A 27735-nucleotide genomic window follows, 5' to 3' on the forward strand; every position below is an offset into this window, starting at 1 on the left:
ATAATTTCCTGAGCAAGAGGTAAATTTCTATGATTTTCATCTAAATATTCTGGATATTCTAGACCAACTTCTAGAATATACCCATAATCTTCATCTCCCAAATTTTCAACATTGTTTTGTATAAGTTTTTGGGTCTACTCACTTCATTTCATTGTAAGCAATTTTTAAGATAATGCCCAACCATATATATTATTTGCATCAACACATTACAAATAATTATCTTGTATTGTCTCATCCAAATTTTTAAATATTTAGATTTCTATACGTTATTATTTATATACGACATATATTTTTATACGTTGATAAAATTCCGTCTCTGATTCCTTTTTCGATTATAAAATACATTTAATTATCGCTAATTAATTGTAGATAGATTTTTGTTAATTTTAGAATTGCATCCCAAGCAAGACTAGGGGCAGTCTGATAGAGCTGGATCGAGTTTATAGCAATTCAAGCAAATTGATTGAAAATTCTCAAAAATATCTGCTTCTAGAATATCTTGAATATTGGGTAAATCTATATTTTTCCCCTCAATTTCTTCCAAACATTTAAGTAATGTTGATAATATTTCTAGAAAATCCTCTTATCGGTAATAATTGAGTAAAAATTTTGAATTTCCAGTTTTTTTATAAACAAGTTTTCTATATTATTTATAAACTCAAAGGGATACACGCCTTTTCCTGAAAAAAATGGGGATACTTCATCTTCCCCTTTTGGCCGTATTTTTAATATATTGATCAATATTTTGCCATTTTGTATAAAATGGTTTGTGTGTTTGTGATTTATCACCATAAAACTCATATCCATAACCAGAATTCACAGAATAATATTAATTTATATATTACTCATCAGTGTTTGCAATCAAATCAAAATGTCCGTATTTCTTAGCTAATTCTTTGATATACTGATTAGTGTCGTAATTATACATATTGTAGCAGAAAACCGGGATATTTTGCGGAAATAATATTGAAAATATTATGAGATGCTACTTCAACTTTTTCGGTTAAATGGCAGTGATCTCTTATTTTTTTATGTGTTCATCGCTACGTCCCTCAGTTTCGCAAATGAATCTTTAAATTTACATCTTTTATATTTATTTATTTTTTAAATGAGCAGTAAAATATATCAAAATATATTTATGACCTATTCATACAGGCCTTTGTTCATTTTTTAATGATTGATTTGAAGCCTATTACACTACAATGGAAAGTTATATGTTTTAATAAAATATAAAAGATTAAAATAGCACAAGACTAAAACGTTTTTATTGTATTATTTTATTGTAGTTACTTGTATATTGTATTGTTATTTAATAAGAGGAAATAAATAAACACTCATGATTATAGATCATTGCAATAAATAGCTGTGAAAAAAAGATTTAAAAACATTGCCTCTTGCTTAGTTTTATTGTAACCTCAGAGAAACCTGTTACGTGACACTTAATGAGGCAAACTCCAAACTTATTTATTATATTTTTACGTTTCTTATTAATATTATTTTATTGTTATTAGCTATCATATTAACTATGTATATATTCCAGTTTTAAATGAATGACCATGGTTATAATTAAACAAGTATTAAATCATATCACGATCAAAGGTCAGATTGTTGATCGTTGAGGAATATCGCAGTCAGATGGGAACTTGACAGCAATAAACAGTGTGATGTCGTCAGCATTTATTGATTGGATCTTATCAGCAATATAATTGATAAAAATGTTGAAAAACTAAGGCCCAAGCAAAGAACCTTGAGGACCATCTGAAATTACAGAGAAAGGGTTGGAATGGCCAGAATTAAATTTAACTACTGAGTATCTGTTACTAAAAATACTTCTGAATCTAAACCAGAAGAGGATCCAACAATCCATAAATATTTAACTAAAAGTAAACTGTTTATGACAAACTTAAGGCCTTACAGAAATCGAAATAATTGCCTCTACCTGCAGGCTCTGAGTGAAGTAACATTACTAAACCAAAGTTATGTTGGTAATAGTGGGTAAAATCATGTTGCTCATCAGCTATGACATTGCTAAAGATATTATTCAGTTTCTTCAGCACAATAGCCTAAAGAATTCTTATAAATGGGGACTGAATACTGATCGGTCGATAATTTTGAGCATCATTTCTTTCCATGGGATTGTTTTCATTTATTGACTTGGTTATATATATATATATATATATATATATATATATATATATATATATATATATACGAGTATATAACTTTATTTGTATATATGTAAGAGTACATGTATGGGCTTATGCAGTGTAAAACTAGCTTGTGAATACGATGAAAATATGTACGTTTAAAAAAATCCAGACTAAATTTGGTACAAATGCATTTCTTTCACGCAACATGCAAAATAGAGACTTTCAGTCAGTCTTAAGCTAAAACAGTCTCAATATGCATTGGACCGAAAATTTTTGATCCAATATAGACCAAAAACGGGGAATTTTTAAGATATAGTATATAATTTTAAAAACTTAATAACAACTTGTGTAACAATTAGTTGTCGAACAACTTTATTCTTTTTCTATTTTCGACATCAATTCATATTTCGAGATGGTGGACACGCAATGTCAAAGGATTGGTATATACGTTATTGTGCATTAGAGCGCAAAAAAGTGACACTACTGTGTGTTTTCCTGCATTTGTAAAATTGGTAAGAAGGCAGTACTTGCACATAGATAAGATAAGATCGTTAGTAATTTTACTTAATGAAAAGTTTCAATATGGCGACCATTCGCATCCGTTCAATACTTTTTGCTTGACATATTAGCAAAATAAATGCAGCATTAAATAGATGTATTAGATAACTATAAATGACCTTTATTCATTTACATTTTTGATACCTCTTAACATAAACAAAATTTAACATATTTGTGCCTGTTTAACTTTTAGACATGACAGATATGTGTGAAATCTACCTTTTTCCAACTGAGCCGAAAGGGATATTAATAATGTTTTTATATTTCACGAAATTAAATAATTTACATGAAAGTATGAGGTCCTGTCTCTTATAATCTAAAATAAAATATAGACTGTTCATCCTATTGTTTACAAATCTTAAATACCATATGACAAATAATTGCTTTAAAGTATAAACAAACGATCACAATAACAGTAACATAAGTTACGTAGTTAAAAAGAAATATCAATTGCTGAGAGAAATTGAATGAAACAATACTCAATAAGGGCTGTTGACACTTGAAGCAGTAGTAAAGTTAACAAGCTGTCCTGCCGGTGTGACTGAATACCTTGTTAGCGTTTGTTGGAAACTTGCCAGTTATACGATATTCATTCAATCACAAACTTCTCTGATACACTAGTTTACAAAACATCGTTGAAAGGTGAACCTAAAATGCAATAGTACATTATATGTCTAAATGTACCACAGACTGTTATGCAACCTTGCATCATTTCACCCTACAGTATTGCAATTAGGAAGTAAAAATAACTTTTCTACTATTAAAATTATTTTGGACCCAAAGAAGGTTCTAAAACTGTAATTAACTTAATTCTATATAATCTAAGAGTGATCCGTTGTAATTTTGCAATTTATGTGTTTGTATCTTGCGATGAATACACAAAGTTATCACCAAGACAATTTATAACTTAACATATGGGGTTATAAATGATGGAGGTAAATTTTTACAGAACATATAGAGTGTTTTATTCCATCCGGTAGAGTTCCACACAAAACTAATTTAACTCTTGGATGATAAAAATTTTAAATTTAAATAACACTTGAAATGTTAAGTTAAAGAAAGTAATTGAGAGCTCATGGCACGATACTCTAAAATAAAAAATAAATAAAAAACAGTATACTATCGTAACAGGAGTCCTAGTGTAACTACAGATATAAAATATAAAAAGTATAGTATGAGACATTTACTGGCCTTTAAAGGTCCCGGTATTTATCTTATAGGTGGTCCATGCTGAGTTAAGTGAGGCTGTATCAATTTTGCAGCAATCAATGCTCGTGGACACGGCAGGAATCGTGATGATACACAGGTAGAGGTAGTTTTAAATTTAAAAATTATTTAGACTACAATATATTTACATCGAATTTCCCTCACAAATGAAGCCACACCTGGAGTAAGGAGTAATTTATTAACTGTTAATACTTAAGTAATTTCAAAGGATTGATGACTTTTTTATTGGTAAGGACTGTACTCAATTGTTAATAAAATGGTTAATTGGAAACGCATTAACCTAATGTATAATATGAACCTAATAGCTACAAGCAACTTATAATATCAATAGCAGTTGTATTGAACCTATAAGCTGCAATATGCAACAGCATGCGTTTAATGTTGATGTTTGGCATTGCTTCAAAGCTGTTTTTTGATTTTCTATGCTTATGAGGAAACAATATGCTATTTATTTTGGTCAAATGATTAGTTTGTCTTGTGCAAAAGTTTTACAATATTTATAATTCTTATGTGGAAGTTTCCATGTAAACACTATATTTACATAGCTTGATTTATAAATAATTATTGTACTTATATTGCGTAATAAGCAAATTTTGATGTATTAAGCAACTATGTGTCTACTTCTGTAGTAAAATATGTCCTCAAATTTAATACTCTCATGATTACAGTTTTGTTGGGTTATCTAATTAAAATCTCAGAGATTAAAATTGGTTCCCCTGAAATTACCGTTAGCTAAAGGATATATATAAAGGATATGTTCTTTTATGTTAGGAATTGTAATTAAACTAATAATTCATATAAAATTAACTAAGTAGAATCCACTTCTAATAAGATAAACTACCTTAAATTGTTCATACTGTGAATACCCCAACAGAAACTATTGCTTTAAAATACAAACAAACGATCACAATAACAGTGGCATAAGTTACATGGTTAAACAGAAATATCAATTGATGAGAGAAATTGAACGAAACAGTATTCAATAAGGGTTTTTTTTTTTTTTTTTTTTTTTTTTTTTGAGGGAGAGGCAGGAAAAATGCAATTACGCACAGGTGGCCAGCCTGTAGTGTGGGACTCCCCTAAAAACGGGTTTACCCACTAAAAAACCTCCTCTACTCTTTAGGATTCTAACCTGGGATTGTTTATCACATTACTTCAGGCTAGGCCTAAATTTGGCTTAAGCCCGTGGGGCTCGCTCCTTATCCAGCCGCTCGGTCAAGGGATCTGGGCCACTTCGCGGTCCAGATCGGGTCTCTTTTCCAGGAGGATGCCCAGGACGAACTGTGACAAACAATCCCAGTTCCCCTCATCCTCCATTACCTTTTCGCAGACCGTATCCACCGAAAAAACCCCGAGTTTTCTTGTGGCCTCCAGGCGGGGCCTTTCCCAACGCGGACAGCGGAAGAAGGTGTGTTCCGCGTCGTCGGGAACGCCCGGGCAGTAGATGCAATCCGGTGAATCGGTCTTGCCCATCCGGTTCAGGTACGACTTGAAATAGCCGTGACCTGTCAGGAACTGCGTGAGGTAGTAATCCACCTCGCCATGCCGCCTTTCGACCCATGTTTGAACCTGCTCGATGAGTCGCGCAGTCCATCGTCCTCGGGTTTCGTGCTCCCAGCTGTGTTGCCACTGCTGGAAGGTTCGGGCACGCTCTTCGGATCTTGCTGCGTCCTTGCCGATCTCGCCTTGTCTCTGATAAATCGCCTTCCTCTCCCCTGCCAAGAGCTTGACAGGGATGACTCCGGCAACCACCAGGACGGCAGGCTCGGATACTGTCCGATAGGCGGAACACACCCGGAGCGCAGCTTGACGCTGAACCCGGGCGAGTCGCAACCTATAACATTCCTTGGTAAGAGCGTCTGCCCACACCTCTGCCCCATAAAGGAGTACGGACTGGACTGCGGACATCAATAACCGTCTTTTGCTGGACCGAGGACCCCCAGCATTGGCCATCAGCTTACTAAGATAAGAGACCACCTTAGCAGCCTTGTCCGCCGAACGGAAGATCTGGTCTCTCCAGCTTAACTTATTGTCCACAATGACTCCGAGGTACTTGGCGGCACGCGTTGACTGGACCACTTCCCTTCCCACTCGCAGCGGGACGACGGTGTCAATTCTTTTCTTTGTGAGAATCACGATCTCCGTCTTGCTCAGAGCAAGCGAAAGACCGTGATCGGACATCCAGGCGTTGACCACTCGCATGACCTGGTTCAACTTTAGCTGGGCCAGCTCAACGTTGCGTGCGGCGATGAGAGCCGCAACGTCATCGGCGTACCCAACCAAGACGGTTTCCTCTGGCATCTCGGATCTCAGGAGGCTGTCATAAGCGATATTCCAGAGATCCGGGCCGAGTATTGAACCCTGCGCGGCACCAGAGGTGACTTCCACCGTCCGCGCTCCGTCTCGAGTGTCATATATCAGACGCCTAGAACGGAGGTAGTCCTCGATGAGCCGCAACAGATACGTTGGAATTCGGAAGGTGTCACGAAGTGCATCCAACATATCGACCCATCTCGCCGAGTTGAAGGCATTCTTGACATCAAGCGTAACAAGAAGCACTACTCGGCGGGAGAAATGGTTGTGGCTCTCGGCTCTTTCAACTGCTCTATGTACTTCCGTAATCGCGTCGATTGTTGATCGTCCCTTTCTGAAACCGTACTGACGAGGGCATAGGTCCCCGACAGCTACCATGGCAGAAATCAGGCGGGAACGGATTAATTTTTCAAAACGTTTTCCAGCCGTGTCCAGCATGCAGAGAGGTCTGTAGTACGACGGCAGCTCTGGATCACCTTTTCCCTTGCTAATAAGCACCAGCCTGGCGGTTTTCCAGGGAGATGGAAACACTCCTTCAACCAAGCAGGCATTGTACATTCTCAGCAACAACCCGGGATTGATGGTGAAAATCTTCTTCAGAGCCTCGCTGGGAATCCCGTCCGGGCCGGGAGCCTTGTTGCTTTTCAGGGTGAGAACGGAGGTTTCCAACTCCTCAATAGTAAAAAGTGGAACGCTCTCCACCCGTTCGAAGTCAACTAGTGGTCGCTGTGGATGTACAGGAAACAGGGCAGTGACGATCCTCTCCATGGTGGCGCCCTCCATGATGGAGGGTGGAGAGCGGGCGCCGAGTTTCTGGGTCACAACTTTGTAACCCAAACCCCAAGGATCGGAATCGACGTCGTCCCGAAGTTTCCTCCAGCTATTCGCCTTGCTCCTGTTGATAGCTCGGCGGAGAGACTTTCTCGCAGTTTTGTAGACATCCGACTTACGAACTCTATCTGCAGGAATTCTCGCTCTAGTGGCGGCACGTTTTGCTCTAAGACATGTTCTTCTGAGCTCCGCAATCTCTTCAGTCCACCAGTAGATGGGCTGCTTGTCGCGGCGGAGTTTCTTTCGCGGCATAGACCGGTCACAGGCCGAGACAAAAAGTTCCATCGTGGATGTTACTAAAGCCTTGGCGCCAGCCTCACCAGGATTCGCCTGCGCTCCCCGAGATATAACCTCGGTGAACTTGACCACGTCCAGTTTATTGGTGTTCCATCGGCGTGGCCCATCCCGGGATGCGGAAACTCTACGGTTTAAATCATGCAGATCAAAAACAATGTACTGGTGGTCACTACCCGTGTAATCCTCTACCACCCTCCAGCCAGAGATCCTCGAAAGAAGAGACTCAGACGCGAAGGTTACGTCAGGAATCGTGCCTCTCTGCCCGGGGCGCCTGAAAGTAGGCGTGTCGCCCTGGTTGAGGACGACGAGCCCGGCCCTTGCGATGAAATCCAAGATGTATTTCCCCCGGGAGTTGGTAGAGGGCATACCCCACTCGACGGCCCTCGCGTTGAAATCACCGCCAACGACAACGTGCCCAGTGGTGCCGAGCACGCTCTCCTCCAAACGATCAATCTTGTCGCGGAAGTCTTGGATGGCCTCGTTTGGGGTGAGGTAGCAACTGAAGAAAGTTACATCCCTACACCTTATCCAGACGAATCCTCGGCCACGTCCGTGACTCCGCACCATAACTTCTTGTGAGTTCCGGGCCCAGAAAGCTGCAGTACCTAGACTGTCTGGGATCCAAATGCCTGGGTCCCTGTCCCGATACTGCTCGCTGACTAGGAGCGCGTCGACACCGAGTTCTCGGGCTTGCTGATTTAGAAGATTATCAGCCCCCCAGGATCTTTGAAGATTGGCCTGTAGGATACGGATTATTGGCCTCTGCCTTTTGCCTGTTCGAGTGCGGATCTAAAAACACCGCACTGACCAGAACCAGGTAAGTGACCAAGAGCATTCCCAGCAGAACCTGTCTCCTTACAGAGGAAACAGGAGAGGCTCGAGGTGCAGTCTTTCTTCTTGTGGCCTTGGTCTCCGCACCGGAGGCAGTTGAAACTTCGGTCGGGCCCTCTGCAGGTACGGGAAGAGTGACCGAACGCTAGGCACCGGTAGCATCTTTGCACGATGACCCTTTGTTTGAGCCTGCAACTCACCCATCCGAATCTCAGGTGCTGGAGGCTAAGCAGCTTATTAGCGTGCTTTTCGCCCAATTCAGCAATTGCCATACGCTGCTGGCTCCGATTTGGTTTTGTCAACCAGACCTTGAGACCTCCCGCTTCTCCCGGTAGTTCTGGAAGCGCCTTCTTTAACGCTTTGATCACCTCGTCCTCTGTAGATAGAGCGTCTAGGTCTCGGATCTCCACTGAACATCTCGGTTGAAGGGTTCGAATTGAGCCTTTGTCACCAAGAGCGGCTTTGAGGGAAGCAGCAAAACCGTCCTTGTCCCTCGATTTTCCCAGTTCGAGGAGAACATCCCCGTTCTGGGTTCGTCGGATGGACTTGATTGTAGTCTCCGTCTCTTCCGGTTTCGCCTGGGTTTTAATCTGTCCTAGGACATCGGCGAAAGATCGCCCCCCTAAGGGTTTGATCAAAATCGCCTCAGGCCTAGGCTTCTTGAGCCTTGGTCGTGAAGGCTTCCTGGAAGTTTTGCTAGGAGTCTCCTTAACCGGTTCAGAGACTTGGACTTTCTTCTTCCCTTTTGCAGGCGTCTTTTTTGAGGCAGCCTCGGCGCGCTTTAGCTGTCTCCTCTCCTTTTTTGACAGGCGTCTCTCCCAGTTCCCCAAAGGTGTTTGCGGAGCGGGCCCCTGCGAGTTGAGAGGTGTCGATGGGATTGACGCTGGGATTAGAGCAGCTGCTGGTGCAGGAACCCCTACCGGAGCAGGAACTAAATCAGCAGCCGGAACGTCCTCAGTCTGTGTGGAAGCAGAGAAGAAGACTGGATTCGGCGCTGGATCCAATTCCCTAAGCTCAGGGCTTCCCGGCGAAGAACCTCTCTGCCGCTTTACTCGCTTTCTGGCTTGGGTCTGAGACTCAGCCAGATAAGCTTGAGCTTGAGGCGAATCAGATATGACACGGTTCATGATGTCGCGCCCCTGCTTCACCGCCTTCAGCCTGATCTTCCGGCATTCCTCGATTTCACCAAGGAAATCATCGAGTTTCGGAATTCCATCCTTAATCGCCTTGTTCACGTTCCTCTGAGTAAGGAGAGCCTTGGCCATCTCCTTCAAAAGAGCTTTCATTTTTTTCAGTGACAGGTCCTCCTCTTCGCTGGCATCATCATGCTGCTGCTGAAGCATTTGCAGACCGAATGCCGCACGAAGAGAGCTGTTGCTGGGAGGAATTCCTTGAGGTGTTTCCGGGTTGGTCACCTCCATCGCCAGATCGACCTCTTCTTTCCTCTTTCCGGATCCGGACGACGATCCGGTGTTACTAACAGCCTTGAACGGCACCGGCGGAGGGGAGGTTTTAAGTACCCTCGTCGGCGTCCCAGTCGTCAAGGTCGGAGACCTTTGCATAATTGAGCTGCGCTTGAAAGCGTCTTGCTCCTTCTCCTTTCCATTACTCCTGTATGTAGTTTGACAGTCCATGCTTTTTTTTTGTCACCAGCGCATCGTGCGGCAAGGAGCGGCCCGTTCATTGGCCGAGAGCGGGTGTACCCTTGGAGGTCCTCCTCCCGTAGGAGAGTGGACGCCCCTACCCCAGTTCCCCGGGGCCCGAACCTCCGTTTGCCCAGCACCGATACACACAAGGTGCCGTACGTGCTGGGGGTCGCCCGTGGCAATGCAGAGTCCGATCCCTGCATCCATGCCGCACTTCCTGACCAAGGACCGAAGTAGCTGGCTTCTGACAACACACTGGAGAGGGCCATCGGCAGTGCGAGGCACACATCAGTCCCTGCAGCAAGTCAGGGACACTCCCAGGACTCCCCAGCATGCGCCGGTCGAAATAAGGTGGAAGGACACCCGTAATGCGGGGTCGAAAAGAAGAAGAAGGCGAGCAAAGTTAGCTCAGAAAAGAATAAAGACAGTGAGCTAAGACCTAAAAGATGGGAAGAAAGGCCCTAGCTCTGGAAGAACTGTGAGAAGGTTCTCACAGCTTGGCTCAGGTACCCCGGGATCGCCAAAACACCCGTACAGTGGAAAGCCCACTGCCCCTGAGGGAATTCAATAAGGGCTGTTGACACTTGAAGCAGTAGTAAAGATAACAAGCTGTCCTGCCCGGTGTGACAGAATACCTTATTAGCGTTTGTTGTGAACTTGCCAATTACACGATATTCATTCATTCAGAAACTTGTCTGATACACGGGTCTACAAAACACCGTTGAAAGGAGAACTCTAACTGCAGTAACTCAGTGCATGAAGAGACTGTGGTAGAGTTTCACAGTTTTGCAATAAAAAAATAGTAACTATTGTATTATTTACACAATTTATTTTTAACCCAAAAGAAGCTCTGAAACTGTTATTAAGTTAATTCAAAAATTCTAAGAACGAACCGTCATAATGTTTCAATTTATGATTAGGCAACAACCAAGTAATTCACATATTAAACCCACAAGAAGATTTATAACTTAACATATGGGATTATATAAGTGATGGAGGTAAATCATTATAGAACAAACACACAGATTTATTATATATTGTTTCAACTTAGGGTTTCATAATATTACGCTTTACAAAAAACGTATTGTGAGCAAAACGTAACATTTGAAAACCCGATCCATACAGGATTTTCCGTACTATAGAACTTTCAAAATTGTTACATAATATTAATAATTCGTCATTGGCTGTAAGAAAATAATTTCAAATAACATTTGAAATACTAGATTTAAGAATATTATTAAGAGCTTATGGCAAGCAGTGCTCAAAAATTAATAACAGTGTATTATTATTTTAAATTAATTTATATATATACGAGGTGTGTTAGAAAAATAATGAGACTGATTTCATACTAACCAAAGTTTTTATTATTTTCAAACAACAATGTTATCCCCTTCAAAGTAGTTTCCTTGGGCAGCTATACATCGGCGGAGTCGTCGTTCCCACTCTTGGTAGCAGCGCTGGAAGTCTTCAATTGGTATGGCTTTTAACTGGTCGGTCACAGTCTTTTGAATGTTCTCCAGAGTTCCAAAATGACGTCCTTTTAGGACATGTTTCAATTTCGTGAAGAGGAAAAAGTCACAAGGACTTAAATCAGGTGAATAGGGGGGTTGAGGAACAACAGTAATGCGTTTTGAGTTCAAAAATTCACAGATGGAAATGGCCGTGTGACATGGAGCATTGTCATGATGAAGCATCCACTTGTCTGCAATTTCCGGTCTCACACGGATCACTCTTTTCCTCAAATTTTCAAGGACACTTTTATAAAACACTTGGTTGACAGTTTGTCCTGGTGGAACAAATTCTTTGTGTACGATACCTTTCCTGTCAAAAAAAACAAATTAGCATGGTCTTGATCTTTGATTTGCTCATTCGACATTTCTTCGGCCGAGGAGATGACGAAGTGTGCCATTCTTTACTTTGCCGCTTTGTTTCAGGATCGTACTCAAATATCCAGGATTCATCACCAGTGATCACACAATTGAAGAATTCTTGGTCATTAGCAATCCTCTCAAGAAGATCAACGCACACATTTTTTTCGATTGTCCTTCTGTTCAGTTGTGAGATTTTTCGGCACCAATTTGGCACAAACCTTTCGCATGTTCAAATCATCTGTCACAATTTGATGCACGGTGAAAGTGTTTAAATTTAGCTGTTCACTGATCATCTTTATTGTTAAACGACGGTCTGATCTCACAAGCGCCCTCACACGATCCATGTTTTCGTCCGTTCTTGAAGTCAAAGGTCTCCCTGAGCGAGGTTCATCTTCAACGTGTTCTCGGCCTTCCAAAAATGATTTGTGCCAGCGGAAAACTTGTGCTCTCGATAAGCACTGTTTCCATTGACCTGTTTCAACTTTTCAAAAGTCACACTCGCGGATTCACCAAGTTTAGCACAAAACTTTATTGCACAACGTTGCTCTAAATTTCGATGCTCCATTTCTGTGACGCACAATTAAAACACAACTTTACTAATGGCGCTGTCAAAACTAATGTGTTAACTGTACGGAGTTGTAACTCGGACTGAGGAAGTGGAAGGGATAAATAAACAGGTTTAGCGTCAGCCGGTAGACACAACGTTGCCAGATCTCCCGCAGTGTTACCAATCTCATTACTTTTCTAACACACCTCGTATATATATACTCTTATAGCAGTTTTAAAAGAAACTACTATTATTTACTACTATTAACTATTATTTTATATACAATATTTCGTTGTAATTATATAACTTTATCAAGTACACTTTTATATATAGTACCAAAGTATAGTATGAGATACTTATGGGCCTCTGCAGGTCCCTTATCTGTCCATATTAAATTAAGTAAAGCTACACCACCAAAATTGTGATGATACACAGGTACCGAATTGATTACGTTTAAAACTTATTTAGATCGCAATGTATTTAAATTGTGTTTCCTAAACTTTGAGTAAGGTGTTATTTTGATACAGTACGAACGAATACATTTGTTAATGTAGTAGAATATTTCCCAAAAATCAGTTATGTTCTGCTTGATTAATGCAAGATTGAGGATACCCTCATCATAGCAGTTTTGTTCAGTTATCTCCATACAATCTTATAGAATAAAATTGGTTTCCAGAAATTGCCATGAGCTTACGAATTTGTGTCCCGCAATATATGCGCATGAGTATTTCGCCAATGTTAGGAATCGCAACTAAACAATAATTTCCGAACAGATCAGAGTGATAAGCGTCAAATTACTTGATGCCAGCTTTAGTTCCTAATTTTTGTTGATTATTAATAGAAACTTAATCTACACTAAAATCAGTTGGAACATGTCACTTATTTAATGACGTATGTGTTGTACAAAGCCAGTCGATGATGGGTTTTGATGATTGGGATGGAGATCGCAAAACGATTGAAAAAATTTCACGGAGCTTCAGAAATGCAATAGCTCATGTGTTGTATAAAAAAGCAAACTTGCTTTAACTCTAGTTCTACACTTTATGTAGGTAAATCCATTTTGTTATTTAAACAAGAAATCTACGAAATATAACCAGCCATTTTAAGTGATTATTTTAAATGCAATACAAGCTGTGTATTTATGAAAACTGTAATAGTATTCCTTATCATTTTAAATATATTTGGTCATATGCACAAACTTGCATGTTAGGCTAGCTTAACTTTGATTTTCCCCAGAGCATAAAACATTTCCCATGACCCAATAAGAGACGGGATCAATGACTTCATTAACGTCTTGATATGAAGAAGGTCAATACGAACACAATAGTGATAACCTTCTTTGTTATATCAGACAAGTTAAGTACTTCCTTACACGGCTAATATTTCACACAAATTAATAGGCCACATTTAAATTATAGCTACACAAGTATTTAAAATTGTTTAGTTACTTTATATTTCATTACGCATTATCATGTTCCACACATAGAAATGTTTCGTGTAAAATTTCAAGTATGTAAGTCAGTTCATGGAGGGTTGGTAAGTTCGTATACTAATCATTTTAAAATTGAGTTTAGCTTCAGTTCACCTTTCTCTTACGTGCAGCATCAGAAATCTGATGCTTGACTTGATTCCTGAAATCTGGAGCCATGTTCGTCTGAAGGGTAAAAACAATATTCAGCGACGAAAAACTACTAAACCTTCTGTAGTCTGGGTGTCTCTGCTTTCAAAAAGATACTAAGAGTTCGTTTTCATATTCTTCGTTCTTCGTGGCCGAGTATTATTTTATCACTTCAGACGAACGTAACTTCAGACTTCAGGAGTGATGTCTGTGACAGTATAATATTTCAGATGCTTCAAATAAGAGGAAGATGAACTGGAGCCAAACTCACCTGTCGCACTGTAAAAGTGTTCAAACTTTTGCACACTTTTTTCAAGAACCACTGCAGGTCTCCATACCAAACTTTTACAGCTTTTCACCGAAGACTTGCTGTAAGGTTTAACACAAGATTTATATGCTTCAAAGTCTGTACTATTTTACATGTTTTTAACTTTATTTATGATTTTACCCGTTATTTAATTTTGTAATTTGGGAGGGTTTTATGTTAAACGTAATATCCTACGAAACCCCTATTTAAACTTTACAATATAACCTAACCAATAACTAGTAAAACTCTCAAAGCTGTAAGTTCTTACAAACTTGAGAAAAGGTTTTTACAAACATAACAGAAACTGTTTTCGGGATTATGCTCCAAATAATATTAAACTGTCCTTGAGAGTTTGTGTACGCCCGTGTATATTCTTTTGAATAATTCAGATTTTAAAAGTCCTAGAAAATTCACTTTATTATTTCCATCATTAAATTTAACAATTGAATGTGTAAAAATTCAAATGTGAAATATATATTTCAAACAAACAAAGTTTTCACTCTCGTAAAAAGGGATGCGGGATATTTTTTATAAAAATATTTTATAACTATCGTCGAACAGAACAAACATGAGTGAAAATTCTGAAGAGAATAAATGAATAATTTGTAGCTTATTTATTTTAAGTGTTACAAGTAATTTCGTTGTGTTTGTGTTACAATCATAATTAAAAGGTTCTGAAGAGTTATTATAAAACTCATAAAGATTTTTAAGAAATGTATTTACATATCGTAGATCTTCTAATAGTCTATACTAGACTAACAAGAATTTTGAAATGTTGGTTTTAATTTTAATTAAAGATATTCAAAGGCTACTGTTACATACAAACAAAACATACAGATTGGTAACCTAATTGAATTGTAACGGATTTAAAAAAGACTAATAATTCTGTTTTAAACTGTCTGTGCAGTTTCAACGTACCATTTCTATGTAATTAAATGTCCTAAAAGAGAACGAGTGGAAAGGCGCGAGACACAAGGGAAAATTTTACAAAGGAGCTGGTAATTAAGTTATAAAACGATAAGGCCGTTCCGTGCGGAATATCTGAACGAACATAGCAGCGTACAGGATATTCACTTTTCTTCTTTATTTAATCGTTTTATAAAGTACTAACAATTAAGAATCACATGGAACATTTCCCTTCTCGTATTTACATTCAGCTATCTAATCAAATCCTCATATTATCATCCTATCATCAAGGTCACATTTTAATTTGGTCACAATCTGTGTAAATGGTTGATGCTCGTTCTAACGACTTTTGTATTGTCCTATTGTAAATATTATACAATCACTATTACATTTACATTACATCACTATTATTATATTACATTATTATATTACATCACTATTATTATATTACATTATTATATTACTTCACTATTACATACCTGATCCATTTATAAACGGTCACATATTCACAAAATTAATTCCAGCACATTTGAGAATCTCATTTTCCTCAGAATAAATCTTGTAAAAGCCAACTCAGTAGTTTGCTGAGCGAAGATTATCAGTTAAAGCTTCCTGTCCTGCATGTCCGCAGGATATATCGAGAACTAATTGGGCTGCAAGACCTACATTAGGATGATGCTTCCTTTCTAAATAAATAAAATTTAGTTCGATAGTGGTACTCGTTAGAGCTTATTGTTCCGCAAAGACAAGAATGGATCAAGCTGCTGGATTCAATGAAATAATTTCGATTAGTTCCAGCAAAGATCTGTTCGGCTATTTTAAAACGTCCCTGGTCATTTTCATAAATATCTATTATCGAATGGCTATTATTATAGAGTATTGTTTGTAACTATATACTCATTAAAAAAATTAACAATAGTTTAATCGTTACTAGTTCGTTTCTGCGAGCTTGACATCACAATGATTTTTTTTTATCTATATCTTGCTTCGTTGGACAGTATATGTTTACTCTTGTATATATTTGATTATAAATTTTGAGTATGAGATTTAAGATGGCATAAATTGATTTACAGTTATATGTTTTTGTCTTATTTGTGTGTTAAAAACATTTTGTATTGTAATGCTTGAGGCCAGTCCCTGTAAACAACGATAGGTATTTATGTGGACGAGTATATATGACAAGATCAAAAGAATTGAATACATTACTAGTTTTTAAAATGTACTCGAACACTTAATTTAAATCCTCTTGTGTTCTACCTGGTTATGATAACCGAATTATATAATTTTGTAAGTTTTAATAAACTCTCAATTTCAATAACCTCATGCACTTGGAAACGAGGTTTGTGATATTGGAAAAGTTTAATTAAATAAGTTTACAGCTAGCTTAATATTGGTCAAGCAACGCTCCTGGAAGCCTTTGTTATAGAGTAGTTAAAACATTTCTTTAGGTTGCTCAGGGTTTAACATTTCTAATCATTAAAAAATAATGCTCCTTGCACATATTAAAAATACGTAAATTTACGTAAAAACTTGATTTACCATTCTTTATTACTCTACCTATGTGCAAAGTTTGGTATCTGTTGTTTTACTAGTTCTAGAGATAATAGGTGTTCTCAAAAAATGGGTGATATTAATTACCATTTTAAACAAAAATGTCATATTAACCCTCATTTTGTATTTTTTAAGATTATTATTTTGTTAACTGGTTAATCTGAAAAAACAAAATTTGGCAAATAGAGTCCAATTTATAATGAAAACAACAAAAATAAATAATTGTGTTATTTTCTTGAATATTAACAAAACTGCACCTGATGATACAACAAAAATAGAACCTTTACTAGGTACCAACTATTCTCACATTTCTATTACAATTCCATCGGTAATTTTTTCAACAAAATCCAGCAATATATGAGACGGATTAATAAACAACTGATGCTTCTAAACTGTAACATGTTTGGGGAACCGTCTCTTTAAAGTAGCCGTGCTCTCTTATACGTTGACGGATTTCGTTGAAACAAGTACCGTTTGAATTTTAATAAAAATGTTAAAATAGTTGGTATCTAGTAAATTCTTTATAAGTATACTGGGTTTTTGTTATTTGACTTTAAAAACTTTAAACGGACTCCATTTTGTAAATATTGAAGAAAATAACACAGTTTTTTCTTTCTACCTTATGTGTTTAAACTTATGTGCAAATTATTTTTTTGTGTTAACCAGTTTTAGAGATAATAAGTTTATTTTATATTAAATACAAATCGGCGGCTAGCAGCTAAATGAAATATCAATCGACATTTTTGTTTGAAATAATGAGAACTATTGCTCAAAGAAGTTTGTGATACCCTTTTGTAAACACACTGTATATACAGGGTGATGCATATGTCAGTTTCTCCATAAATTGGGATATTTTGTTTTGATAGGTTGGTAACAATGTTAAGTTGGCAGGAACACGGAGTAAGTTCATTGTTGTATGTTCCAGTGGCTAGTGTAAAGGGATACCTCTTTGCATCTGTTATCTGTTTGTGTGTGTTTAAATTTTTACAAACCAACAACGAGTTTACATGCCTCAGTTGTGGTGGAATCATAAAAGAATACTACTATAATAATTTAAGGATTCGGTGGTAAATATTCGTGTGTCGCGATACCCACTCGACAATATAGCAGAAGTAAAATACGAAATTTGAAAACACAGGAAGTGTTTTAAAAGCCCCGAAGTGTGGTCGTCCACGATCAATTGGCAACAAAGAAAACCTGCAGACAGATCCACGAGGATGATTGCGATAGGCGATTGAAATTGCGTTCAGCGCTCAGAGGCTGACCAAAATTTCTTGCGATCAATTTTGTGGCGTGATGAATTTTGTTTAAACCAAACGGACGCGTTAATCGGCATAAATGCGATGTAAATCCACATAACGTAACCCAAGCAGAACTCAATTTGCCTGATGTTATGGTATGGGGAAGTATGTCGAGTACTGTATTGATTGGTCCTTATTTTCTTCAAGGAAATGTTAACTCAGAAAGTTACTTACGGTTCCTTCACGAAGTAGTAGTTCCCGAGCTCAGAAATAATCCTGTTTTCAATATCCATTCGCTCATCTGGCAACAAGATGGTGCTCAAGCACATTTAGGTATCCAAGTTCGAGAGTTTTTAAATAACACATTTAATGAATAGATTGGTCACCGTGGTACAATCTATTGGCCTGCGCGCTCGCCAGACCTGACCCCATGTGATTTTTCACTGTATTATTATTATTATTATTGGGGTATTATAAAGGAGACTGTGTATGCTTAAAAACCGCAAAATCTTGACGCACTCAGAAACCTAATTAGAAATGCGTTTTAACTAGTTAATAACGATAAAACTTTATTGCTAAAAATGTTTTATTCTGTTCTCATTCGTTGTATGAGGTGTATATAAATTCAAGATGGACATTTCGAACAACTGCTATAACATTTTATTGTAATAATGTAAGTAATTTCAAATAATTAATTTGTGTTCTTGCCTAAAACTGTTTTAATTACTGTATATCTTGTACTGTACCGACTCTCATCATTGTTCATTCGATAAGATCCCCGCAAATATAACAGGTGAGTTATATCAAGCCAGTGGCCCATAAAAACGGAGAGACAGGACGACTGCATAAACGGTTAAGGTTCTTGGTTTAAGAGGTAACTACGTGCCTACCTTCAAGTCTCTAAGCTATTTCTCTCAAGGTTTATCGCACAGACAGGTATACGGATAGACAGGCAAACATATAGACTGCAATTTAATATCTTGACCCCAAAATCAATAACATTCTTCTTTGGACCTAGAGGAATCTAGGTACAAATTTCAGATAACTATGATTTTTAATCAGGTCACACATTGATACACACTATTACGGAAAGGCCCTGTGTGCTACTAGAATATCTTTACCTTTATTATATATTTCAAAGTAGGATCTAACCTGTTTATTAACCCTTCTGTAACAAAACATACTAAGAAATCCTGATATAACAGAAAGGAGTCATGCGTGGAACATATACGGTTGAGAGTGACAGGAGTTTATAAATGGTCTGAAGCAAGATATGAAATGAAGATAAACACCACGGTGATGAATGTCTAGTAAATGATCTCACGTGAAGTGACGCTGCTGCTGTCTGCTGACGTCACAAGATATATAGCCTCAACATACGTCAACCAAAGTGCTCGTTTGACGAATGACACAAGCCCTCCTCACTCATCTTGGGTGAAATGGTTTGCTATTTGTTTCTTACATACTGATTCCAGGGTTGACAACTCATAGTATAGATCAATGTGAACTTCTCACATATTTTACTATTTCCGGCTGCAGTAAAGAATTATATCATATACTTATGTTTATTTAATTGTTGTTACCTCATTTAAAACCACTTAACTTTTCGCTTAAGACAAGAAGCTAAGAAAAACCTTTGTAGCACTTCTTTTTAAAAAGACTTTAGCTTACTCCCGGTGGGCGCAGTGTAGCAGAGTGTCGAGCTCTATATGAATAAATTATTTATTTCCTAAAAAAAAAAACAAAAATATTAGTAGCAAGACAAAATCATATGAGTATTACAAATGTATACTAACATAATATAAAATTATATTATGACAAATGAAATATAATTTTATTAGGAAAATAGGGTCCCAAAGGCAAAACCTGATGAGGGATTCCATCAGATAAGTTTATTTACATAAAGAGTTCATTTGCTGTAGCAGACACTATAACTGTGTATATCTTCTAATCCCATAAATTAATTTATTGTTTCATTCTTTATTTCTTACCAAACAGAATTAACGAAACTTAAACTTACCCTTAGTGAATTTAAAAATAAAGAGAATATACTTATTTTAAAGAAAATATATGTTTAAACATTGCCACAAACCGCCAAACCAAAATAATAAATAATAAAGGTTTTATTTTATACACTGAAGCACGCCTATTTTAAAGAAACTTAGTACACAATCATATTTACGTACCACAGTAACATACACTATAAGAGAAAAACAAATTACTTATTGAATAATAGTTAACAGATACTCAACGTTGCTTCTGTCCATACTTAAAAGCCTAGTTTTAACACTTCTAAGGAATTTATTTAATTTTGTAATATTTTTTTATATTTTGCGGTAATGTGGAATGTTTCCATCTTCTCGAGTGTTAACCTATCCTAATGCTCAGCCAATTGAAATATCTGACCTACTCAGAGTATAAATTATCGTATATTTATAAACAAGGTAAGAGTAAGCCAGACCAACCATTAGACCAATGTAAAATATTAATTAACATTAAGTGCGTTGACTATACAGGGTGTTTCAGGTCTCCCATCAAATATCTAGCGGCAAAATAGCTAACTGCAGAGGTTTAGTCTAAACTGATTTTGCACCATATCAATCCAAAAGAATTTGTTGAAACTAATTTTAACTCCGTAAAAATACCAAAAGACAAAGTCCCATGTTCGAATCTCAAACCTTTCTAATGCAAAAATAAGTAATTTTGTACATATTTTAAAATTTTTTAAAATCCTAAGCAAATTTTTGAAGGAAGTTTAAAATGTATAGAAAATAGAGATTTTGGTTTTAATAGCCATTTATGTGAAACCACACAACGCACACTGAAATATCATTGTTGTCGATAATAGATGACACAAGCTTTCAAATTATGAAATGCATGCCTGTATTTTTCAAAAATTAACACTTTGACATTTACTTAAGTTATAAAATAGCAATAATCCAAAAATTTTAAATCGAATGGGAGGCTCACATCAAAGTAAATACCTTAGAAAATTGAATTACTTTCACATTGGAAGTTCTTTTCTATCTCTAGCTATTTTTAATATGCTCTGGCAAAAAAAACAGTATTATTTTATGGATACCAAGTATAATTTTTTATTGCCTCTTTACATATAGGTAAGTCATACTGTTGTCAAGAGGTCATAAAATAAAATATTATAAAAGCTTTATAAACGTTACCAAAATTTCTCTTGAGCATTTAGTCGAACCTTACCGCATTCAAAGCGTACATAAAATGAGAACCGAGAGCAAAAAAACAATGTATTACTATCAGCGCTTATCATCCTAGATTATCCAGATATTATTACGTACCTAGTGTAAACTTTACCCTGGTATATGTTTAATTTCACACAGTATTTTTATTTATATCCGTTTCTCTTTAATCCTAAAAGTACACTTACCATTCTTAACAGAGGAACAAGTACAAGAAACATATACAATTGTTGTAACTATCCTCCCAAGGTTTCTATGGATATATTCCTAGAGTGGAAGGATAGAATATAGTTTATCCAATACAGCACGCCTCCTTAGTACACTAGACATATTTTAGATACTCTGAGTCATCAATTTCCAAATAGATGGATAAGAAATGTGGCCCGGTCTCTTGGCGACATAGATCACCCCAATTGTGTTGATTATTAACTCAGGAGACCAATATAATCTCAGGAAACACGTATATATAATGACTGACAAATAAAATGCAGATTCAAATTGTAAATTTAATTGCTGGACCATGGAGGAGAAAATAGTTATGGTCTGGTCATGATATCAATAAGAGAGTTCAGCTTGAAAAACAATGGCATGCACTATGAGAATTTTACATAAAAGGTAATAGTTAGATTGTTCATTCTTTTTACTGCACATTGCTCTTTTAAAAAGAAGTTTTGAAGGTATCCATAAAATCGAATTTGTAACCCACTGTTGTATTGATAAGAGATAAAAATGTGAATGACTAGTTCGAGCGCATGGTTGAGGTTATTTTGTTAACGTATTAACGTAGTGAATAAGTTTCTTTTAATATTATATTTTGTTTTTGGGCCTCCTGATTACCTAACTACTTATTAAGATAAAAAGTAAACTTCCACTATGTAACTAAAAATATAGTTATTGCCGCAGTTTAACAATGTTTACAACTAAAAAAAGAAATTCATATATTAAAAATATTTACTTTGTGTGGCCTTTTATTTGAAATGTTGAATGTTCTACCATAAAAATTTTGGTTTATGTGCATTTTTATGTTAGAAATTATAGAAACTGTTTTAACATACAACCATGCATGGTACCATTTGATGCTTGTGTTATAAAGTGACGAAAAAATTTGGTTGTGTCATATCACAGGATTGGCAATAAACAAAAAACTGTTCTCTATACACTTAAACCAAAATTTTGGAAAAAATACAAATAATTAACTTTTTCTTAGCAAAACACATTTGGAATGCAGAGCACCTTACAATTATGTACACTATGATCTATCTTTTAATTTGAAATTCGAACAAACCTTTCTTTAATTTCTCCTAATTCTTTAGAGTCGACTTAGCGGGGAATCCGTTGAAACTAAATCTCTGCAGATAAATGTTTGACCGCTAAACATTTGAGACGGGTGGTCTGAAACACCCTGTTTACAAAATGAAGCTAACGGTCCGATATATATAAAGATGCAACTTATGTTAGGCAGGGGCATCGATGATGTGTCCCCGATTTACAAGAGCTGTGATGACGATATTTTTGTACTGGTGGTGAAAGTGTCAGAAACAACTATAGTAAATGTTTACACAAACCACCTAATAGACAATGGTCTGACACAGTACTTCCCATATTTGGACACCCCGTCCTTTACATTGGGGACTTTAACAGTCATCACAGCTCGTGGGGATACTCATCGGATGACGACAATGGTACGAGTTTAACTAGTTGGGCTGAAAATAACAACTTAATATTAATACATGATGCCAAAGACGCCCACACTTTTTATTCAGCCCGCTGGCGTCGTGGTTATACTCCAGACCTATGTTTTTGCTCTTGTGCCCGCTCTCGCCTTTAGCAGTTGGGAGGAAAGTTCTTGGTGCCTTTCCTCATTCTCAGCATAGGCCTGTGCTTATTTCAGTCGGAATCAAGATTCCTCTTGTAAGATCCTTCCCTCGGCCTCGCTGGAATTTTAACAAAGCTGATTGGAAAGCCTTTACATCTAGACTTGATGATGGCATCAGGTTCATCCCTCCCACGATAAGAAACTATGACGGTTCACAAGGCTAGTCCTGGCTACTGCTAAACTGTGCATTCCACGAGGATTTCGAAAGAGCTATGTGCCAGGTTGGAGTCAAGAGTGAGGACCCTTTACAGTGAGTTCAATGACACCGGGAACACAGAAACAGCTGATCGGCTGCTACAATCTCTTGACAAAGCAAGAAGAGAAAAGTGGGTACACACAATGGAAAATCTTAACTTCACCCATAGTAGCCGCCGTAAAGCTTGGTCCCTCTTGAGAAAGCTCTCCACCGGCAAGCCTTCGACGAACAGTTCTTTGTCACATCCGAAACCCTGTGCAATAGCAAAGCCTATTGTTGCTTTGTCCAAGTCAGTTCGCCACCCATCTGACAAGCTGGTTAACTACAAGTTAAACGAATTTAAAAAGCAGTCGGCAAAGCTCCGTTGGAAATATCGAGAGCATTTGAACTTGATGAAATTGAAGTCGCCATCTCCGCTCTGTCAGTTGGGAAGGCAGCCGGTATCGATAACGTCTTCCCAGAATTCCTAAAGTACTCAGGAATCAAAGTTAAATACTGGCTTCTTACAGTGTTCAACGAAATAATGGCTACAGGTAACCTGCCTGCAGCATTTTAAAAGATCTAAAATAATCGCGCAGTTTTGAAGCCCAACAAAGACCCAGAGCGTATTGAGAGCTATAGGCCCATAGCCCTGTTGAGTGTGTGCTATAAGCTGCTGGAGAGGTTGATCTATAATAGAATATTTCCCATTCTCAATGCCCAGCATTCCTATAGATCAAGCTGGCTTTAGACCTGGTCGTAACTGCTGTGAACCAGGGTGCTTGCGCTAACAACTTTTATTGAGAATGGTTTTGAAAGGAGAGCAAAAAACCTCTACAGCCTTTATAGGCCTTACTGCAGCTTACGACACTGTCTGGAGAGGAAAGGCCTTTTAGTAAAGCTCTATAATCTAATTCCTTGCCCTTCCTTCTGCGGCTTCTTAATTCAATGATTAGCGACAGGCTTATAAAAGTATGCCTTGGCCGTGAGGAAAGTTCATTCAGGCAACTTAAAACGGCCTTCCACAGGGCTCAGTACTTGCTCCTTTGTTGTTTCAACGTGTACTCTGCCGACATCCCAACAAACGTTATCCAGAAAGTTTATTTATGCGGATGATATTGCCTTAGCCTACCAACATAATGACATAAAGAAAACAGAACAGGCACTCACTGATGATCTTTCAGTCCTCGCAGATTATTTTTAGAGCCTGGAAGCTAAATCCAAATCCTAATAAAACTGAAGTATCATGTTTCCACCTAAATAACAGACTGGCGAACTACCAGTTAAATATAACTCTTGATGGTGTCAAATTGAAACATAATGAACATCCGCAGTATCTGGGAGTTACCTTAGACCGATCTCTCACTTTTAAAAGTCACCTTCAAAAGACAGCAGCAAAGCTGAAAACAAGGGCTAATATAGTACAAGCATCTTGCTGGATCAACTTGGGGAGCCAACGCTAAAGTACTGCGTACCACTTCTTTGTCCCTTGTGTACTCCGCTGCTGAATATTGTGCTTCCTGTGTGGCTTAATAGTGCACATGTGCGAGAGGTCGATGTCGTTCTTAATAGGGCCATGAGGACAATTACTGGAACTCTCCATGGCAACACCAACACCTTGGCTCCCAGTGCTGAGCAATATAGCACCACCTGAGATTAGACGCAAAGAGGCTCTTCTGAGAGAGTTCAATAAGATCGTGTCCAATCCCGAATTGCCCGTTACGCGCGACCTTCCTCAGCAAGATAGCCGGCTCAAATCACGCAAGCCATCACTACGAACAGCATCCCAGTTGATAGAGGAGAACTTTACGCCTAATGCTAACTGGGCGTCATCCTGGGAATCATTCGATGGACGGAACAAGTTCTTGATATCCGATCCTACGAAAGCAGCGGGTGGCTTGGAAATTCCTCGAAAGGAAATGGGTTTTATTGAATCGTTTTCGAACTGGGGTTGGGAGAAGCAATCACTGGAAATTCAAGTGGGGTATTACTGACGACCAGACGTGTGATTGTGGCGCAAAACTCTCAGACAATTGAGCACATTGTAAAACGACTGCCCTTTGCGATTGTTTTCTGGTGGTCTGGCTGGTCTGAGTGGTTTAGAGGATGGGTCTCTAAACTGGCTCAGTAATTTGGATTTAGCTTTGTGACGGGAGATTTTAATATTATTTTTAATTTATGACTCAAGAACTTTGTTCTTACGTACTTTTTAATAATTGTAATTTTTAATTTATTTATTTTATGGATAGCTGCCTTTGTCCCCCATACGATATATATATATATATTATTTATTTATTTATTTTATATATATCTTAACATAACTTATTTATCTATACAGGGTGAACCAGACCACATGGGCCACTGATTGTAACGGTAAAATAAGTGATTATTGAAACTCTTCCCTAGTTTGCGGCCATATAATTGGGTAACATTAATTATAATCCTCAAAATATCTGTAACGGTATATTTTGGGATGGGGGTTGTTTACGGGCATTTTTTAATATGAAGGTGTAGTGTATTGTACCTCATTTAAACAACACCGATTTTGCCGGGAATTTACTCTCTTGGTAAATTGCAAAGATTAAAGATATTCTAAGCCATTTTGGTTCTATACTAGATAATTAACAACAAGTGTGTACTCATCAGAACATGTAACGGAGGATCTCACGTTATTTAACCGTACAAAGTACTTAAAGCTTAAAATTAATAAACTTGATTATGCAAACTGATGATGCATTACAACTTTTTTTGTTTATATTATTAAATCTCCCAAAAGGGAAGGAATGGAAGGGCGCGAAGCCCAAGGGAAGTTTATACACTGGAGCTGCTGGTAATTAAGTTACAAAACGATGAGACCATTCCGCTGGGAATTCCTGTGCGGACAGAGCAGCGTAACCGGATTTTTACTCTTTCTTTTTTATTTTACGCTATTAAATTGCAGCAAATTAATATTTACACGCAGTATTCAGGGACAGTAAGACAAAATCTTAAAATGTCACTTCAACATTAAAAATTATGATTGCAATATATTTTAAAATTTCTAACATAATAAGAAACGCTCAAATGTTGCTTGTCTATTATTTTGCTACTTTTCAACCAATCTTTATACGTATTGTTTTGTAACAGCATAGCTCAGAGCTCATTTAAAACGTGCATCAGCTATGAAAACTTCTTAAAGTAATAAACATTAATCAATCCCTACTCTAAAATACAAATGCATACATATTCTTTTTGTAAAAAAACATAATTATAAATTATAGAAAGGATTTGTGAAATCATAGCTTCTACAGTATAAACTCTATAAAATGTTTTATAAGTAGCATCCACACAATGATTTAAATACTTTTTAAACATCTTCCCTAAAAATGTAATGTTTATTTTTTAGAATATTTGTGACTTGCCATGATTAGCTCTCATTTTACAAATGTAATTATGGTGCACTTTTGTCTAATATTTTGAACAAATCTATATAACTGATTTTATGTCGTTAACTGTAAATAACTATATTATACGGTTTTCCAGCTTTACCTTTTTATCGCTTTTGTCTCATCAACAATATAAAATACAAAACAATAATATAAAATACTAAATATCTTGCTCTTATCCATTTATCTGTACGCATCATTTCCTAAACCAGTTATCCTGTATTTGAGGACAAACTCAGAGAGTCGTGTAAAATTGCCTTTGGGCAGCTTGTATTGTTGGTCTTACCCAGCCTCTATATTCTCTGTCACCCTGTATTATCAATTCAAATGTGAACAAGTTCAAGGCAGGGACGTCCACCAGTAAGAGACGAGAGGCAGGGACAACTTCAGAACTGAACAGCATAGGACGACTAGGCCGTCTCAAGTGGGTCACAAGGTAATGAATAAGCTCCCTAGAGATCTCAAACGAATCAATGAACCCAAACAATTTAAATCTTGATTAAGATACTTTTTATTGTCAAAGGTATTTTACTCCGTCAAAATTAGCATCTTGTTATTATTATTTTATTTCTCCTTTTCTGATATACAAAACTAGCAAAACACGAATATATTGGTTCACTCATTAATATGTGGAATTTCGTCTATGATAACTTAAGATAGGTTTCGTTTATAAATTTTTAATCAATATTATAAAATGACGTTTACAATATAATATTGTCAATTTATATTGCAATAAATAATCATTATTACTATTACTATTACTGTATGATATCAAAGCTTGAAAACGAAAGTAGAGATAGACTTCTACTACTACGTAATAGTGACCTGTCAAGGCTGATGTGATCGTTCTCTACTAATTGACGCGTGGAATCGAGGAGTTAACAAAAGCTTAGGATATGAATGTTTTACAATACAGTATACTCGTACGACACCATGGATTGTTCCCCAAGGTGAGTTCAGTTTGAGGTTAACCACTAGATTTAAACCATGATTGGTTGAAGTTCTAGATTTTCAATAATTCACTGTTTTATAAACCTAAAATATTATTTCTAAAAATAGAGCGAATAAGTGAAATAAAACGCACATATTTGTTCTGAAAGAAATTTAAGTCTCTAAAGGAAAGTCTATATTTCCTCTGAGCCTGTCTTTGGTA

At 37.2% G+C, this 27735-nt stretch overlaps 1 protein-coding gene across 1 annotated transcript; it reads right to left on the minus strand.

The window, feature by feature from the left end:
* Window positions 1-1600: 1600 nt before the first annotated feature.
* LOC124368248 lies at window positions 1601-9841 on the minus strand. The gene is made up of 3 exons (XM_046825523.1): window positions 8185-9841; window positions 7224-8149; window positions 1601-1690 (listed from the first exon to the last, which is right to left on the minus strand). The coding sequence occupies exons 1-3, from the start codon at window positions 9839-9841 to the stop codon at window positions 1601-1603; spliced, it is 2673 nt and encodes an 890-aa protein (XP_046681479.1).
* Window positions 9842-27735: the final 17894 nt, after the last annotated feature.

This window comes from Homalodisca vitripennis, chromosome 8 (assembly GCF_021130785.1).
Source record: "Homalodisca vitripennis isolate AUS2020 chromosome 8, UT_GWSS_2.1, whole genome shotgun sequence".
Taxonomy (NCBI): domain Eukaryota; kingdom Metazoa; phylum Arthropoda; class Insecta; order Hemiptera; family Cicadellidae; genus Homalodisca; species Homalodisca vitripennis.

Excerpts from the sequence above, each read along its gene's own strand:
- LOC124368248 (XM_046825523.1), bottom strand. The coding sequence starts at position 9,841 with ATGGACTGTCAAACTACATACAGGAGTAATGGAAAGGAGAAGGAGCAA. Across the intron at positions 8,150-8,184 it reads TGGTCACTTACCTGGTTCTG|GCAAAAGGCAGAGGCCAATA; the intron begins GTCAGTGCGGTG and ends GCACTCGAACAG. Across the intron at positions 1,691-7,223 it reads CAAAACGTGCCGCCACTAGA|ATCCAATCAATAAATGCTGA; the intron begins GCGAGAATTCCT and ends ATTGCTGATAAG.